General features: G+C 50.3%; 1 protein-coding gene across 4 annotated transcripts in view; it reads right to left on the minus strand.

Moving 5' to 3' along the window:
* Positions 1 to 16,045, minus strand: part of SH3PXD2A (SH3 and PX domains 2A) — a 260,492-nt gene that overhangs the window by 198,833 nt on the left and 45,614 nt on the right. For all 4 annotated transcript variants that reach the window (XM_078346419.1, XM_003734515.7, XM_035268976.3 and 1 more), the window contains exon 2: positions 5,898 to 5,978. In XM_078346419.1, coding sequence (XP_078202545.1) covers positions 5,898 to 5,978 — 81 coding nt within the window. The remainder of the gene's footprint in view (positions 1 to 5,897; positions 5,979 to 16,045) is intronic.

Below are 16,045 nucleotides of genomic sequence, written 5' to 3' on the forward strand. Positions count from 1 at the left end.
AGATAGGGTTGAGCGGTGAGTTATTTTTAGAAAAAATAAATTTCCACTTGGAGGCTAACAGCCTCACCTCTTCCCTGTTCTTAACTTGACATCTGAAAGGCTCTTAGAAGCCCTCTTGGGAAACTGACCTGGTTTTCAGAAGAAGTGTTTGGAATAGCTGCTGAGCCGAAACGCTCTAAGGATGGGCAAACTGCAGGAGAATAATCTCCCTCTTCTTGCTGGGGCCCCAGAATATTTCAGAGGGCAACCTGGGAAGGGGCTGGGAGTTGGCAGATCACTGTAGGGTGGGCAGAGAGCTGGCTCAAGCCTGTTGTGTATTCCTGGTTGTCCAAACTAGCCATCTAATGGAACTTTCTGTGATAATAGAAATGTTCTGTTCTGCCCAACACACAACCACTAGCCACGGTGGCCACTGAGTACTTGTGATATAGCAAGTGCAACCAAGGAACTCTAAACATTTACTTTATTTCATTTCATTTTAAAAATTTAATTTCAAAAATTTTTAATTAACTTTAAATAGCCACATGTTGCTAGTGGCCACCACACTGGCCAGTACAACCTCAGAGCCTCCGTACCTGGGGCTTCTGAGTGGGCAGGAAAAGCAGCTGGGTTCAGTGCGCAGCCCCTGTGTGTGTGTGTCTGGATCTGAAGGCTCATGGCAGACAATATGGGGAGAGAAGAAGGTCTGGGGAAGAGCAGAGGGCGTTATCCTGGTGTTCATGGATGGATTTCAGGGGGGTATGAAGAACCAAACGGTTATTAGAATTACAGATGCACATTCATGCACTTGTTTGGGGTGTCTTTGCCTTTCATTAGAAGCACAAAAGAATCTCTAATCTTAAAAGCAAAATAAGATACAATAACTCACTGAAATGTCAGATAAAACTCACTTCTTCAGGAAGCCTGCCCTGAACCCAGAATATAAGGTTTCCTATATGTCTATGGCACCTTCCTTTGTTATATCTGGAATGGCGTAGAACAATATTGTTCGTCTTTGTTTTTTTAGTTTTTTGTATTTTTTTTGAGACGGAGTTTCGCTCTTGTTACCCAGACTGGAATGCAATGGCATGATCTCGGCTCACCACAACCTCCGCCTTCTGGGTTCAAGCAATTCTCCTGCCTCAGCCTCCCGAGTAGCTGGGATTACAGGCACGCACCACCATGCCCAGCTAATTTTTGTATTTTTAGTAGAGATGGTGTTTCACCATGTTGACCAGGATGGTCTCGATCTCTTGACCTCTTGATCCACCCGCCTCAGCCTCCCAAAGTGCTGGGATTACAGGTGTGAGCCACCGCGCCCAGCCACTTATTCTTAAAAAAGCATTTGCTGTTTACCTGGAATGTGAATTTAATTGGACATCTCATATTTATCTGGCAACCCTAATCCAAGACCTCACAGGTAGCAGGGAAGCTGTAAGTGAAGAAGGTGGGTGGTGGGATGGGAAGATCAATGCCTCTGCTCTGCAGGGTCCTACGGCTTCAGAAAGCATGGAACGAGCAGTCACCAGGTGATGGTGAGGGCAGTTCTCTCAGTGTCTCCCGACCCTCTGACTTCTCCCATTCCCTGTGAACAGCTCCCCAGTGCACCACCAGAGTTCTAAGTACCCTGTCCTGAATGCCATGAGTCACCCCAAAGAGACAGCCAACCGTCTCCAAGGATAAGCCTCAGCTCTTAGCTCCTCCTGCTTGCTGCTGCCTCAGGGCTGGCATGTGCCTGAGACTGTTCATTTCAAATGATCTACTGAGAGCTTCACACGCAGGGCACTTAGGTCCAGGCAGAAGCTTTGAAGATAATAACCAGAAAAAATGGTCTGCTTCAGATCTTAGTATCCGGTAGGGGGTGGAAAGTGCAGGGGTAGGGGTTGCGGAAGAGCTGTGCTGATGTAGAAGCTGCCGTGGAGAGAAATGGACAAACCGAAGAGTGTGGGGTTTCTGTTCAGACGACAGAGCACCCTTCAAGTGCTTCCTGGCCTCATGGCTACAGAGTGGGAAGGGCGGGGTGCAGGTGTCCATCTCCCTGTGTGCCCTCAGAGGGAGAAACAGAGGGTCTGTGTGCTGTTTTGAATGAAACTGGATCTGCACGAAACCCCCATGGCCTTCAACTCATAGCCAGAGAGGGTCAGGGACCACATGGGATCACTTTGCACATGGCTCCCGGGCTGTGTGACAGAGGTTGGAACCCAAGGCCGCCTCATGGGTACCTCGCCTTCGGGAACAAAGGAAAACATCTGAAGAGGGAGAGATAAGAGAGGGAAGTACCGGGAGACCCATGTTGGGGTGCAGGCAACCAACTTGTGCAGGGGCGGAGGCGGGGAGAACTAGAGGTCTATCAAAGGGGTGTCCAGGCCTCCTGTTGTTATCTGAATAGACCCCCAAAATGCTGCCCAAGTAGTACTGGATTGAATGTATGATTCATGATCTAAACTCATTGAGTTTGGCAGTTTTTGTTGTTGTTTTTGCTTTTTTGAGACAGGGCCTCACTCTGTCACCCACGCTGGAGTGTAGTGGTGCAACCATAGCTCACTGCAGCCACAACCTCCTGGGCTCAATTGATCCTCCCACCTCAGCCTCCTGAGTACCTGGAACTACATGCCCACCATCACCCCTGGCTAATCAGCAGGTCCTCCCTCACTGGGGGTCCACAAGGGGTCTGTGAACACTTGTCACCGTAAGTAAAATTGTATGTATCCGCTCTTTTTCTGGGGAGAGGGCTTCCATCAGATTCCCAGGCGCATCTGTGGCCCTCAGGAGGCTTAGAACCAGGAGCTGGTGAAGGCAGGGGAGCAGCTGGCTGGAGGCAGGCCTGGTGAGCCTGGGACTTCCAGGGTTGGCCAAACATGAAAGGAGCAAATCATGTCTGATAGCCGCCCCTGGGCCACACCCCAGCTCCCAACGAGCTCCCCATGCTGGCAGGGACCGGGCACAGAGAGCTCACCGCAGAGTGACGCCAAGTGAGGGAGGCCACAAGGCAGTATCAGGGAGTGGGTCCCCAGCCCCTAGGCACCCCAGCCATGCAGCCCAACATCCCTATGACCTGGCAACACCAGGCAACTCACCAGGCAACTAAGTGTTGGGAGAAATCTGGATTCACTTATTCAGTCCTCCTCATAAGCCTACCGGGCAGGCACTATTCGAACCTTCACACCACAGCTGAGGAAAGCAAGCCTAGAGAAGTGAAGAAACCTGTCCGGAGTTACACAGTGACAGCCCGTAACCAGTCCCAGGCAATGTGCCCGCCGCGCCTAAAGTCTAAGCCGCGCTCTTCACAACCTCTCAGAGACATGAGTTCTGAGGTGCACCAATGACCAGAGATGGAGTTAGCAAATCCCTTCGTTCTTCCTCTATACAATCCACCACGCTAAATCAGCGACCGGATAAACGAGCAAGGCTTTCCAAAATGAACGCCAGTGAAACGCATCATGGCAGATAAAATGGGTTCATAAAGATGTTATGCTTGGCTCATAAGTTAATTTCCAAAGAACCATTCCAACCCCTTCCCAAACTGCATCTACAGGTCAGCAATGACCCACAGGGCCAAGCCTGATCAAGCTCATGGCCACTGCCAAGCTATGGCCAGCACACTGCACTAGCTGCTCCTGGCCTGTGTACACCCTTTCCACACACAGGGAATGAGTCCTCCCGGCAAGGGAGGTGGTTGAGGGGGAGCAGCATTCCTTTCTCCTGAGATTCTGAAATGCGGGAGGGGGTGGGGGGCCAGAACAGAAGAGGGGGAAGAAAAGTTCTGATGTGGAAGTTTCCACTGGCTTTCAGGCCCCCTCCAGCTCATCAATGAGTCCTTTCAGGGTTCCCTCTCCCCAACTGAGTTATCACTTCCTGTCCAGCACACTGCACCCATTGATGGGGTATCAGCAAACCCCACCAGCCTACACTGGACCCAAGGAGACTGGACATGCATTGAAGAGGGAAGAGGAAGAAGGCAGGAGAGTAAGGAGTGGCTTTCAATCCCATATTCAATGAGATATTCAATCCCATATGGTTGGATTAGAGAGGATTTGTCATACAGGAAGCTGGCTCACCCTTGACTTGTCTCATAGGCAGGGCAATGAGGACAATGAGATAGAATCAGGTATCGGGGGCAAGCACAGGGCGCCCAAGATGACCTCTTCAAGATGACTGACGACCAAAGGCCTGCCAAGAAAGGAGTGGACCCTGGCCGTGAGGGTTGAAGGGGGTGTCTCTCTGCTTTTTATTGGCCTAAACCAGGCTCACAGCCCCCAGGAGGAATCTGGAACATCTTGGCTCGACCTGGAAGGGTTGCTGTTCATCTCATACTGACTGTCCCTTCTCTGGTACTTGCCTGTGATTCACAGAGGCGAGCTCCCTAGCGTCCATGACTGTGCTAAGAGGCCCTCAACGCCCAGCCATACTGACTGGTCCAGAGAGGGCACCCGACCCAAGCCAGACCAGTCAGAATCTCCCTGGGATTTTTCAACTTGGAACTGGGAAAGAGTCAATCTCTCCTCAGTTGGGAGCCAAAAGCTGTAAAATTCTAGAGCTATCGACAGCCATGTTCCTCAGGGTGTGAGGTAACAGAAGCCGAGGGCAGCACCAGAGGGAAGCAGAGACAAGACACGGGGAGAGAAGATCCTGGTTTCAGGTTGTAAGGTCTGACCGCACCAGGGACGGCTTGGCGAACCCCGTGAACCACACGTACACCTCTGGAGGGCCTTCTGAAATGAGAAAACCTGGAATGGCTGTAAGATCTCGGAGAGAGGAAGAAATGATCAACCCCTGTGGCGCCTACTTAACTCTGAGACATTCTTGATTGTTTCTTATTCCAGCCTCAAATGACAAGGCCACTGGACTTTGTAACCGACCTTGGCCAACCTGGTGACGCCACACCCTAGGACCCGCTCCCAGCTTGGCCAACTCTGTGACTCCACACCCTATAACGCCCTCCCAGCTTGCAAACCTACGACCCTCTCCCAGCTTGCAAAAAACCCCTCTAAACTGTAACTTTCCACTGCCCACCCCAAACCTATAAAACCAACTCCCATCCCACCACCCTTCACCGATTCCATTTTCGGCCTCAGCCCACCTGCACCCAGGTGAATAAACAGCCTTGTTGCTCATACAAAGCCTGTTTAGGGGTTCTCTTCATTCAGTGTGCGCGTTTTAACACAGGTATTCCTGTAGGTGTCTGCCTCACTGCCCTTCTCGCTATGTGGCCGGCTGCACAAGCTTCCCTGATCCCTCCTCCAATCAAGTCTCCTTTGTGTCTAAGCCAGTGTGAGTGTAAAACTATTACTTGCAACCCAAAGATGCCTAACTAAATTAGCTGGCACCAAGGGGGTGTCTACAGGGGTAGCTGTGGGACTCACACCACACTACCATCCCCCTTGTGAACGTGCCCATGTATCTTAGAGACACACACCTACCACGTACAAGTGCAAACTGGGCGGCAAGTGCCGCATTCAGTCGGACAGACACTGTGAAATGTATGCCTAGTTTGTGCCTGTAGTTCAAAAATTGCTTATTTTCTGTTTCAGTCTTCCCTGCGTGTTTGCTTTTCTTTGCCTGCAATGATGTGATGGCTTCTATCTCACCCTGGATGTTTACAGACACATGCCTACTCAGGCACCCAGCACCTTACCGCCATCCTCCCGCCATCCTCTCGCTATCCTCCCGCCTCTCCACCACTGTTTCCTACCCTGTAGGCAAGGGAGGGTGACAAAGCATGACTGTTAAGACCATCAGAGGAGGCCAACATTGAGACAAGCCCAGCTCTACCTTCGAGCCTCCCTCTTCTGTCCCTCTGCTCCCACCTGGACTCTAACCCTGATAGGTGTGTTGGGGGCTTCCTGGATAAGCGAGGGTAGGAGAGACGCCAGCCCACCAGGAGACTTGGGCCACTGTCAGAGCTCCAACCAACTCACCTGCAGGTCAAAGAACTTGCTGTACCTCCGGTAGATGGTCTGGGAGGTGGAGTCGGACCAGGTCACATTGATGATGTATACCTATGGGAAAAAGGTAACAGCAGGTGAGCAAGGCTGGGTTTCAGGCTGTGCCAGGCATCATGTAACATGACTGCAGGTGTTCCATATGGCCAGGACCACTCTTTTCTCATCTCATTTGTCCCTAGGGCCTAGCACAGTATCAGCTACCATGTGGATGCTATGATATATGTCTAAACACACACACACGCCCCTAGAGGGATATTTCATCAAATGCCAGCAATGATTATCTCAGCAAGGTAGGATCAGAGCAAGTGGGTTTAATTTCCTTCTTTTTATTTGTATATTTTTTATACAATAAACATAAAATTTAGGTCATTACATTTTTGTTTGTATGTTTTTGAGAAAGAGTCTCATTCTGTTGCCCAGGCTGGAGTGTGGTGGCATGATCTCAGCTCACCACAGCCTCCAGCTCCCCGGTTCAAGCGATTCTCCTGCCTCAGCCTCCTGAGTAGCTGGGATTACAGATGCCTACCACCATGCCCAACTAGTTCTTATATTTTTAGTAGAGACAGGTTTCACCATGCTGGCCAGGCTGGTCTCAAACTCCTAACCTCAGGTGATCCACTTGCCTCAGCCTCCCAAAGTGCTGGGATTACAGGCATGAGCCACTGCACTTGGCCTTTTTAGATAGCTAATTTTCACTGATTTGCAAACTTTAGAGTAAATGAGAGTCTACGAGAGGCCTTCCAAAATTGCAGGTGGACCCCACTCTGAAATTCTGCAGACCTGGGTTCTGAGGGCTTAGACATTACACTTTTAACAAATCCCGGGTTATTTTACTTCAGTGGATCCTCAGAACTGACTCTGAAAAGCCCTTTGGGAGACCAGAAGCACTCAGAGATGTATGGCTCATCTCAGCATCCCTGTCTTTGCTCAGTGCCTGGCACAGAGCAGGTGCTCAGAAAACACTTTGCTATGTTGAACAAACACACTGGTCTTCTGGATGAGAAACGGGTTTGAAGAAGAGGTGTTAGCACGTGGGAGATTGGAAAACTTTTCTCTTGGGAGCCTCACAATGAAGTCATTTTGGGGCCAGGCTGTCACCCTGGTTCCAAGTCTCCATCAGGCTCTTCAGGAGCTCAGGCCACTCTGGAAGGCTGAACTGGGTCAGGAATCCCTGGAGAAAGAGAGAAAGCCACCCCCTGACCCCCGCCCCGGGAAGAAGTAAGGCAGAGGCCACACACTCCAGGCCTCTGCCTTACTTCCGCCCTCAGGAGAGAGGCAGTGGCTGGAGGTTCTCAATGGTGGTTCCCAGGCCAGGGCGCCCTTTAGGATCAGCTAGAGGTAGGAGCGGCTTCCTAAAAATGCAGATTCCTGTGCCTCAGCCTAGTCACTATGTCCAGTAGGTCCGCGGGGGTGGGGCTGGGGGACTCTACCAGTAAGAACAAAATAGCCAGTGAGGCCAGGGATCTGGGCCATGATGAGAAGAAGGAATGTCAGCAAGGAGAAGTGGCATTTAGACACCTTGCCATCAGACTGGCTGACTTCCCAGATGCCTGGAACAGAGTTTGCAGCCAGCACAGTGAGGCTTTATGCTTGGCTGCTCAGGTAATACACAAGAAAATGAGCTGAATCCAGTCTCTTCTCCCTGCCTAGCTCTATGACACAGAGGCAGCCTCGGGCCATAGGGAGTCTTTTCTGAAATGTAACCAAGGAGAGGGCCATAAAGCTAAAGCAAACAGGCCTGAGTGCTGCCCCTCAGAGATGGGGCATTTATGACATGCGACCCTGAGACAGAACACAGGTGAAGGGCCACCCCTATCTTCATCAGCCATAATAAATGGGGTTATGCTTTGCTATATACCATCTGTAAATAGATATCACATGATACATCGTAAAACCATTTTGTAACTTAATGTTACCTAGTGTTTAGGCAACTAAATGTTACTAGATGCCACATCTATGGGGCAGAGGTCGTCCAAGAAAGATGCCGGTACAGCATAAAGCATTTATATGCATTAGCTTATTTAATCTTCAGCCCATGAGGTAGCTGAAGATTATTATTCCCATATTGTACAAGAAGAAGGTGAGGCTCCAAGAAGCTAAGCAACTTGCCTGAGGTTACACAGCTAAGTTACAGAGCAAAAGACTTGAACCCAGGTCTAGCTGAGTTCTAATACATATGATCTTAACCGCACTAGACTATTTCTCTATGTGTAAATTTATCTAAATGGAACTACTTTGATCAGGACTGAATGGCATTGTAAACCAAAAAGTATCTGGAACAAGCCTCAATCAAGTTAGAAAGAGTATTTTGCCAAGGTGAAGGGCACACCTGTGATACAGCTTCAGGAGGTCCTGAGGACATGTGCCCAAGGGGGCCGGGGTACAGCCTGCTTTATACGTTTTAGGGAAATACAATTTATCAATAAATACATATAAAATGTATATTCTTCCATCTGGAAGGGCGAGACAACTAAAAGTGGGAGACGGGGGCTTCCAGGTCGTAGGTGAATTTAAACATACTCTGATTGGTACTAGGTGAAAGAGTTACTATCACTAGAAAGGAGTGTCTGGGTTAAGATAAGGGTTTGTGGAAACCAAGGTTTTATCAAGCAGGTGAAGCTTCCAGGCAGCACGCTTTAGAGAGAACACATTGTGTTTCTTATCAGACCTAAGGTTTGCACTAATATTGATGCTGGAGAGTATAATGAAGCATGTCTGATCCCCACGTCCTGTCATCATGGCCCCAATCAGTCTTTCAGGTTCAATTTTAGGGGGCCCCAGGCCGAGGAGGGAGTGCATTTAAATGGTTGCCAGGGGCCTTCAAATTTTATTTTTGGTTGACACCATCTTTTTAAATAAAGCAGAGCCCTTGCTGAGGGAGGGCACCCAGAGGAGCATTCGGGAGCAAAGGTGACTCCAAGAGCCCGAGACCTAGAAGACACAGAACTGGGAGCCCAGACGCAAGCAAACAATTAGGAATACTACAAAATCAAACCGATGCCGAGGACCCCCTCAAACTCAATGCTGTGGGATTTTCCTGGGGTTATAACCTATCCCATCCCCCTGCTGACTCCCAGCCTCATCCCCCCTCCCACCTGCATCTCCCCTTCCTGCAGGTCCTGGGGCAGGAGCAGAGGCTGACCCCGCAGTCTCCCTGACCTCTGCCCCAGCAGCTAAATGTGAGGAGGCCGCAAGTGGCCTATCTGGCCCTGGAGATGGGGCTGCACTCGCCTGCAGGACATTAGATATCAGCCTTTCTCCAGAACCAGCCAAGCAGAGCAGAGAGGAAGGGCTTCGAGCCTAATTGAGGCTTAACAAACATCCCCATCCCACTAGCAATTAGGCTTTCCTTCACCTCCTAGAGAGAATGAATCACAGGCTCACAGCCCCTGGCAGCTGGGAGGGTCCAGGGAGGCCTCTCCTTTAGCAGAGGAGAAACCCAGGGGCCAGGGTAGTGATTTGCCAAGGATGGTGCATGGCCAGGTAGGAAGCAGCAGACTCTGCAGTCAGCCACACGTGGGTGCAGCACCCTCCTTATCAGCTGCAAGACCCCAGCCCAGCCACTCAGGCCTTCAGACCCCTCCTCTATACAAAGGACACAATCTTCAGGGCTGCCAGGACTGATGCAAACATGGTTCTCACTGGAGTGTGCTCACAACCCATTGGTGACAGAGCTGGTACAGGAACCCAGATGTCCCACCTCCCAGCCTAGCCTGGGACTACTCCACACATGATCAGAGCATGCCCCCTCGGAAAAGTCCTTTGCCCTCTACTCTTCAGAAATGTTGAAAATTAGCAGGGCCACGATGGCTCGTGCCCAAGAAGGCTCATACTCCGGAAGGCGGAGGCAAGAGGATCGCTTGAGCCCAAGAGTTCGAGACCAGCCTGGACAAAATAGTGAGACTGTCTCTATTTTAAAAATAAAAGTTGAAAATTCACAGGAAGTCATCTCTGTTTAACCCTTGGCCTAAACCCACAATAAAGGTATACGCTGCTGGAGAACTAGCCAGAGGGAAGAGCTGACAGCTGTTCCTGTGGCCCTTGTCAGCTGCAGCCATCCAGCGAGGATATAGCCATGCTGCCCCCCAAAAGCAGTTATTTCCTTGTTTGGCAAAGGATTGTTCCTGCTAATATCTTGCACCCCACTTTCTATGCCCTGAGCAGCCATGAATGTGACTCATGTGAAGGCTAAGGAAGCGAGCCCCCATTCCCAAGTTATCCCAAACTTCGGGGATTTACCAGAGGACCCCAGCCTACCCTGCTGGACAGAGTCTAAATCCTGGGTTGAAGAAATGGCAAGAGACCTCCCTGGAGATAAGCCCAGAGATATGAGGACAATCTCCAGACCCCTCTCTCTCTCTTATCTTCTTTCTTCCAAACCTCGGACATCTGAGATGATCACTCCAGACTGGTGATGAACACACAGAATCCCACCCCAGCCCATGCCTAGCTTCTTACCCTAACACCAGAGCTTCTTAAGTCTCCCTGAGCTGGCCTTGCCAGCACTGGAAACTTCAGAGAGAAACTGCAGGGAAAGAACAGGTGATAGGGAAGGGGGACAGGGCAGAGGTCATCCAAGAAAGCTAGCTCAGTTTACAAGCCTATGTCAGCGGCCCATACAGACTCTCCTCCAGCCTCAGGAGCAGTCAAGATAACATTACCGGCAGCTGCATCTCAAGAAAGGTTTGGCAATTAAACACCCTGCTTCCAAACCCTTTACTTGGGGTTATGTTTCATGGGTGGAGTTTCTCTTCTTTCCGGATTTTAAAAACCCAAGGATTCTATTTCCCCTGTCTCCAGCCATTTCAGACAGATGGTAGGCATCTATGAAGGCTGGCTCAGGACTAACAGCTGCTTCCAGCTCCCCACTAGGTCAGCCCAGACTGAGGAGATGCAGGGGCTCAGGCCCTCCCACCATGCTCACCCTTGATGGAAGAGTGGAATCATCACCACAGACACTGCGTGGGAACTCTCACTGCACACCCGGCGCAACGCTCTAGCCCAACCATCCCCACCCATCTGGAGGTCATCTTGGGCTGCCTTCTCTATGCTTAGCTCACAAGGCCCAGCAATGTCTGAGGCTTCCAAAATCGCCTTCCCAGTGGGTGCTTCTATCCTCTATTAGCCTCGCTCCTTTCAACAAGAAAATGACTTGATGCAAACCAGACTTTGAGTGCAGCTCCAGAGCACTGAGAATGAAGCCCAGCCCAGTTCCTGTGGAGGGATGGCCATGATCTGATCCCGGCTGGGACCAATTAGCAACTGCAAATGTACAGCCCAACCATTCCTAGAAGGCCTAGGCCCCGCCTTGTGTTTAATTAGAAAGTGCTGGCCAGGCGCAGTGGCTCACACCTTTAATCCCAGCACTTTAGGAGGCCGAGGTGGGCAGATCACAAGGTCAACAGATCGAGACCATCCTGGCCAACATGGTGAAACCCGTCTCTACTAAAAATACAAAAATTAGCTGGGCATGGTGGTGGTGTGCACTTGTAGTCCCAGCTACTCGGGAGGCTGAGGCAGGAGACTCGCTTGAACCTAGGAGGCGGAGGTTGCGGTGAGCCGAGATCACGCCACTGCACTCCAGCCTGGTGACAGAGTGAGACTGTCTCAAAAAAACAAAACAAGAAAGTGCTGGGAAGTAACTGTTGCCCCCTTGGCTACAAAACGTACAGTGAGAGCAAGGAGTTAGGAACTATGGAGGGACTTGCGTGTCTCCGTGGTACTGTGGTTCCATTTACAGAGGAAGGCTTACTTTCCCTGAACCCCTACCAGCTGCCCCTGGCCCCAGGCCGAATAGAAACTCAATGGCAATCTTCCTTCACCTGCTTACATGGCCATGGGGCTAGGACCAGCTGGCTGCCCTAGGGCCATGGCATACAGATGGCGAAGTTGCTCACTGCCCAGTGGTTCCCTAGTCAAGTGGACAACTAGGTGTGAAATCTAACCTATACTTCATACCCCAAACTGTGCACCCTGGCTTAGGACTGCAGCCACGTCCAGAAAAGCATGCCTTATTCTAATGTACACACGCCTTATTCCCTTGGATGGGCCGTTACTGCTCTCGAGGGTCCCTGCGGTCATACGATCTCTTCAGGACCCCCAACTCTTTAACTTATCCAAATCCTCAGAATCTGGGGATGCAGGTATAGCTAACAGTTGGGACTGCCTGCTAAAGCATATGGTCCTAGAAATCAACATGAACATGACTGAACAGCCAGGAAAAGGGAGTTCATGTCTGGGGACACGATCACTGTTCTGGCTTCCTGTGAAGTTCATCATGTCAGGCTCTTACCCAAGAAGATGATGCCAGCCCATCTAAGGTACTAATAAGCTCTCACCTTCCATTCAAAGTGCCCATGTACAAGGTTCTATCATGGGGGGTTGGTAAGAACAGGGCACATATGCTCCAAATTAGTCCAGGCTAGTCCCCTAGATGCAGAGCACCCAGCAGGGCAGAGGACCCCAGGGCTGCTGCTCCCCATGTGAGTAAGTGCCCCATCTCCTCCCTGCTGTGGCCCACTACACCCCACAGGGAAGCAGTAAAGGCCCTGCATTTACTGAAAAGAGGTGTTAAACACCCCTCCCTTTTTTTTTTTTTTTTTGAGACAGGGTCTGGTTCTGTCACCTAGGCTGGAGTGCAGTGGTATGATCTCAGCTCACTGCAACCTCCGCCTCCCGGGTTCGAGTGATTCTCCTACTAAGTAGCTGGGATTACAGGCGCGTGCCATCACACCTGGTTAAGTTTTGTATTTTTAATAGAGGCAGGGTTTCACCATGTTGGCCAGGCTGGTTTGTAACTCCTTGCCTCAAGTGATCCACCTACCTCAGCCTCCCAAAGTGCTGGCATTACAGGTGTGAGCCACCGCACCCAGCCTAAAGAGACCTCTTGACATGGCTGCACCAAGATAAAAATGACCCCAGAGTTCCAACATCTGATCTGGGCCCCCACGAGCCTAGCCAGTCTATGACCATCCCTTGTGGTGCTCATAGTATGCTTTCCATGATTAGTCAATTGTTGTTTCTGCCTTCGTTTGCTAATTGTTAGCTCGGCACATGCAGCTTGACACAGGCTGTGTCAGTCTCTGTTTAACTTGAGTGAGTCTATCTCCCTCCCAGGTCTCCCTATCAGCAGAAACTAGCTTCCTCTTCTCCCCCGAGGCTCACTAGGCCTGCCAGTCTGCTGGACACACTGAGATAATGACTGGCTGATCTACTGCCAGTCAAATTCACTGGCTCTGAAATGCCAAAAAGGTGGCTAGTAGCAACACTTGGAGACTGCCCCCATTTCCAGAAGCAAATCCCTGGTGGCCTAGGAACAAAATACAAACACATCTTTGCCAACCCAAAACCCTGCCAGCAAAATCAAGTTCAACAGCCTGTGGCCACTTGGCTAAGGCTTCTGAGCTCAGCCTGCGAATGATGAGGACCCTCAGGGTAGGGCCCTATTAAAATTCCAACCCCTCCTCTAGAGTGGGTGTTCATTTATAGGGTCGGGGGATGGGGGGAGGTGATACTGCAGATTTGGGGAACAGCCACCACTTGGAAGCCTGATGCGGCGGAGGGCGACCTCCATGGTAACACACACTCACAGGTTGACTAACGACCAGGCAGCAGGACTTTTCTAGTCCTCTGACCATCTGACACCAGGACTTTGTATTCAGAAGCAGTCACAGTAAATGCAGCAGAAGCAAACCCCAGAAAGGGTCTGGGAGTTGGAGGGGGTATAATGTACTCGGAGAAGGCACCTCCTAGAACCACACATTCACCAGTCGCCTCCAAAACATAGAAGCTTCCCCTGCAGACCTGGGCCAGATGGACCTTCTCTGGGGAAAAGAGTTTCTAAAAGAGACTCAGAGGAGGGGACAATGGCAGATGCCACTACATTATGGAGCATCATTCGAGAGTGTGTAGCAGGTACCCATCACACCCAGTGCCCTTGTTTGTAGGAATCATGGGTCTCCTTCATTCATTCATTCATTCGAGAGAGAGAGTCTCACTCTGTCACCCAGGCTGGAGTCCAGTGGTGCCACCTCAGCTCACTGCAACCTCCACCTCCTGGGTTCAAGTGATTTTCCAGCCTCAGCCTCTGCAGTAGCTGGGATTACAGGCATGTGTCACCACACCAGCCTTTTTCTTTTTTTGCATTTTAGTAGAGACGGAGTTTCACCATGTTAGCCAAGCTGGTCTTGAACTCCTGATCTCAGGTGATAGGCCTGCCTAAACCTCCCAAAGTGCTGGGATTACAAGCATGAGCCACCTCATCCAGCCCCACTATTTATTTAAATGGGAGGGTAATGAGTAGGTGAGAGGGTCTGGAATAAGCCTCCCTACTGCTGGAGCATCTATTTATTACCTTGCAGAATGAAGATCACGGTAGTTATCTTTGGGAGGCTATTGTGAGGATTCAGGGAGCTGACCTTGCATCTCCTTATTAGAATGGAAGCCTCCTGAAGGTGGATCTTGGCATCCTAGTGCCCAGCACTGCACTTGACACCTAAGAGATGCTCACTTGCTGTTCCTTTCATCAGTGAAAGAACAAAGCAACCAACAAATACCCAGAGAGTGCTGACCTCGCGCCTAGTTTAGTGCCAACCTAAAGAGAAGATGAGGCAAAGCATCCAACCTCCAGGCCCTTACAGCCTAGCAGGGGCAGCAGGACTCACACTGACAAATCACGGCAGGAAAAGTGCAAGATGAGTAACGGAGTGCCACGAAGCGGGCCTCTGAAGGCACCAGGGGCCGTCTTGGCTTCACAGAGGAGGAAGATGACTTGAAATTCCAATCTATCCACTTGATGGATTTGAATTTTAATCCACACAGGTCCCTGCTGAGTGAGTGAGGGTTTCCTCAGCTGTGAAGTGTGGTTTATAATGGCAGCGTCCAGGTATATGTGACGATACGCATGGGGCACTCGGCACAGGGCCTGGCAATGTGGAAAGTGGCCCAATGACTGTGGGCTATTTAGACACCCAGGAAGTGAATGGACTTCTTCTCATTTGCCGTGAAACTTGGATCATGACACTATGACTAGAAATAGGAGGGGAGCAGGAAGTAGGGCACAGGGACATGGACACACACACACACACACACACACACACACAGCAGTGGTGCAACCACTACTACTAATACCAGGGCCAGCCTGGGATAGCAGAGTAGCAAAAAATAGCGCTGCTGCCCAGTGCTGGGAAAACAATGACGGTCCCCAGGAGCGTCTGCTGAAAGGATGAACATGCTGTGGCTGGCCCCTCTGGAGCTGGACGCTTTTTCTTTTCTTCATGTTTCCTGGAGGGGAAATGAGTGTATAAACTAAGAACTCCTGGGATTCACAATCCTACATGGACCTTTCAAAAGTTAGGCAGTTACAGCTCTGTCCTTACAGCCCCCGGAATGAGAAGAAAAACAGCCTGAAGAGTCAGCTCTGCCAAACCTTCTTCCATGCACAAACAACGGGACTGACAGATCGAGAATAGCAGAAACACAAATGGCCGTGCCAATATACTGAGTACTGACTACGTTCCAGGCATTGTTAAGCACTTTGTTCAAAGTATCTCACTTACTCTTTACAATAATCCTACAAGAAAAGTGCTGTTATTGTCTCCAGTTCATAAACGAAGAAACCATGGCCCAGAGAGGTAAGTTGTCTACGAGAGGTCATCACATCTGCAGCAAGTAATGAATCTCAGATTCAAATGCAGCCCTTTCCTCTACAGCCTGAACGCTTGGTCCTCTTAAATAATGACAGCAGACTGCCTGGAACACGACAGAGTTCCTGCCACAAGATTTACCCTGGTGGTTCAGCTCTGTCAATTGGTGACAGTGATGATGCTCTGTCCGTCAACACTGAGGCAGGCGGCTAGGGATCCCGGTATGGGCATCAGCACTCTCCCTTGCATAGTTTAAAATCAGTGCAGTTTCATAAAAAGTCATTACTCTCTCTGAGCCTCTGTTCCCCATCCATAAAATGGTGTTAACAAAACCTGCCTCAAAGTGAAGAGTAATGAGAACACAAAACAACCACAGTGCCCGAGACACTGCAGGTGCTTAGTAAATGTGACTTCCTTTCCCCTGCAAAGTGCCTGGCACAGTCTTTTGCACTCTATGAATTTTAGTGTCTTCCCCTA

The sequence above is a fragment of the Callithrix jacchus genome, chromosome 12 (assembly GCF_049354715.1).
Source record: "Callithrix jacchus isolate 240 chromosome 12, calJac240_pri, whole genome shotgun sequence".
In the NCBI taxonomy this organism is placed as follows: domain Eukaryota; kingdom Metazoa; phylum Chordata; class Mammalia; order Primates; family Cebidae; genus Callithrix; species Callithrix jacchus.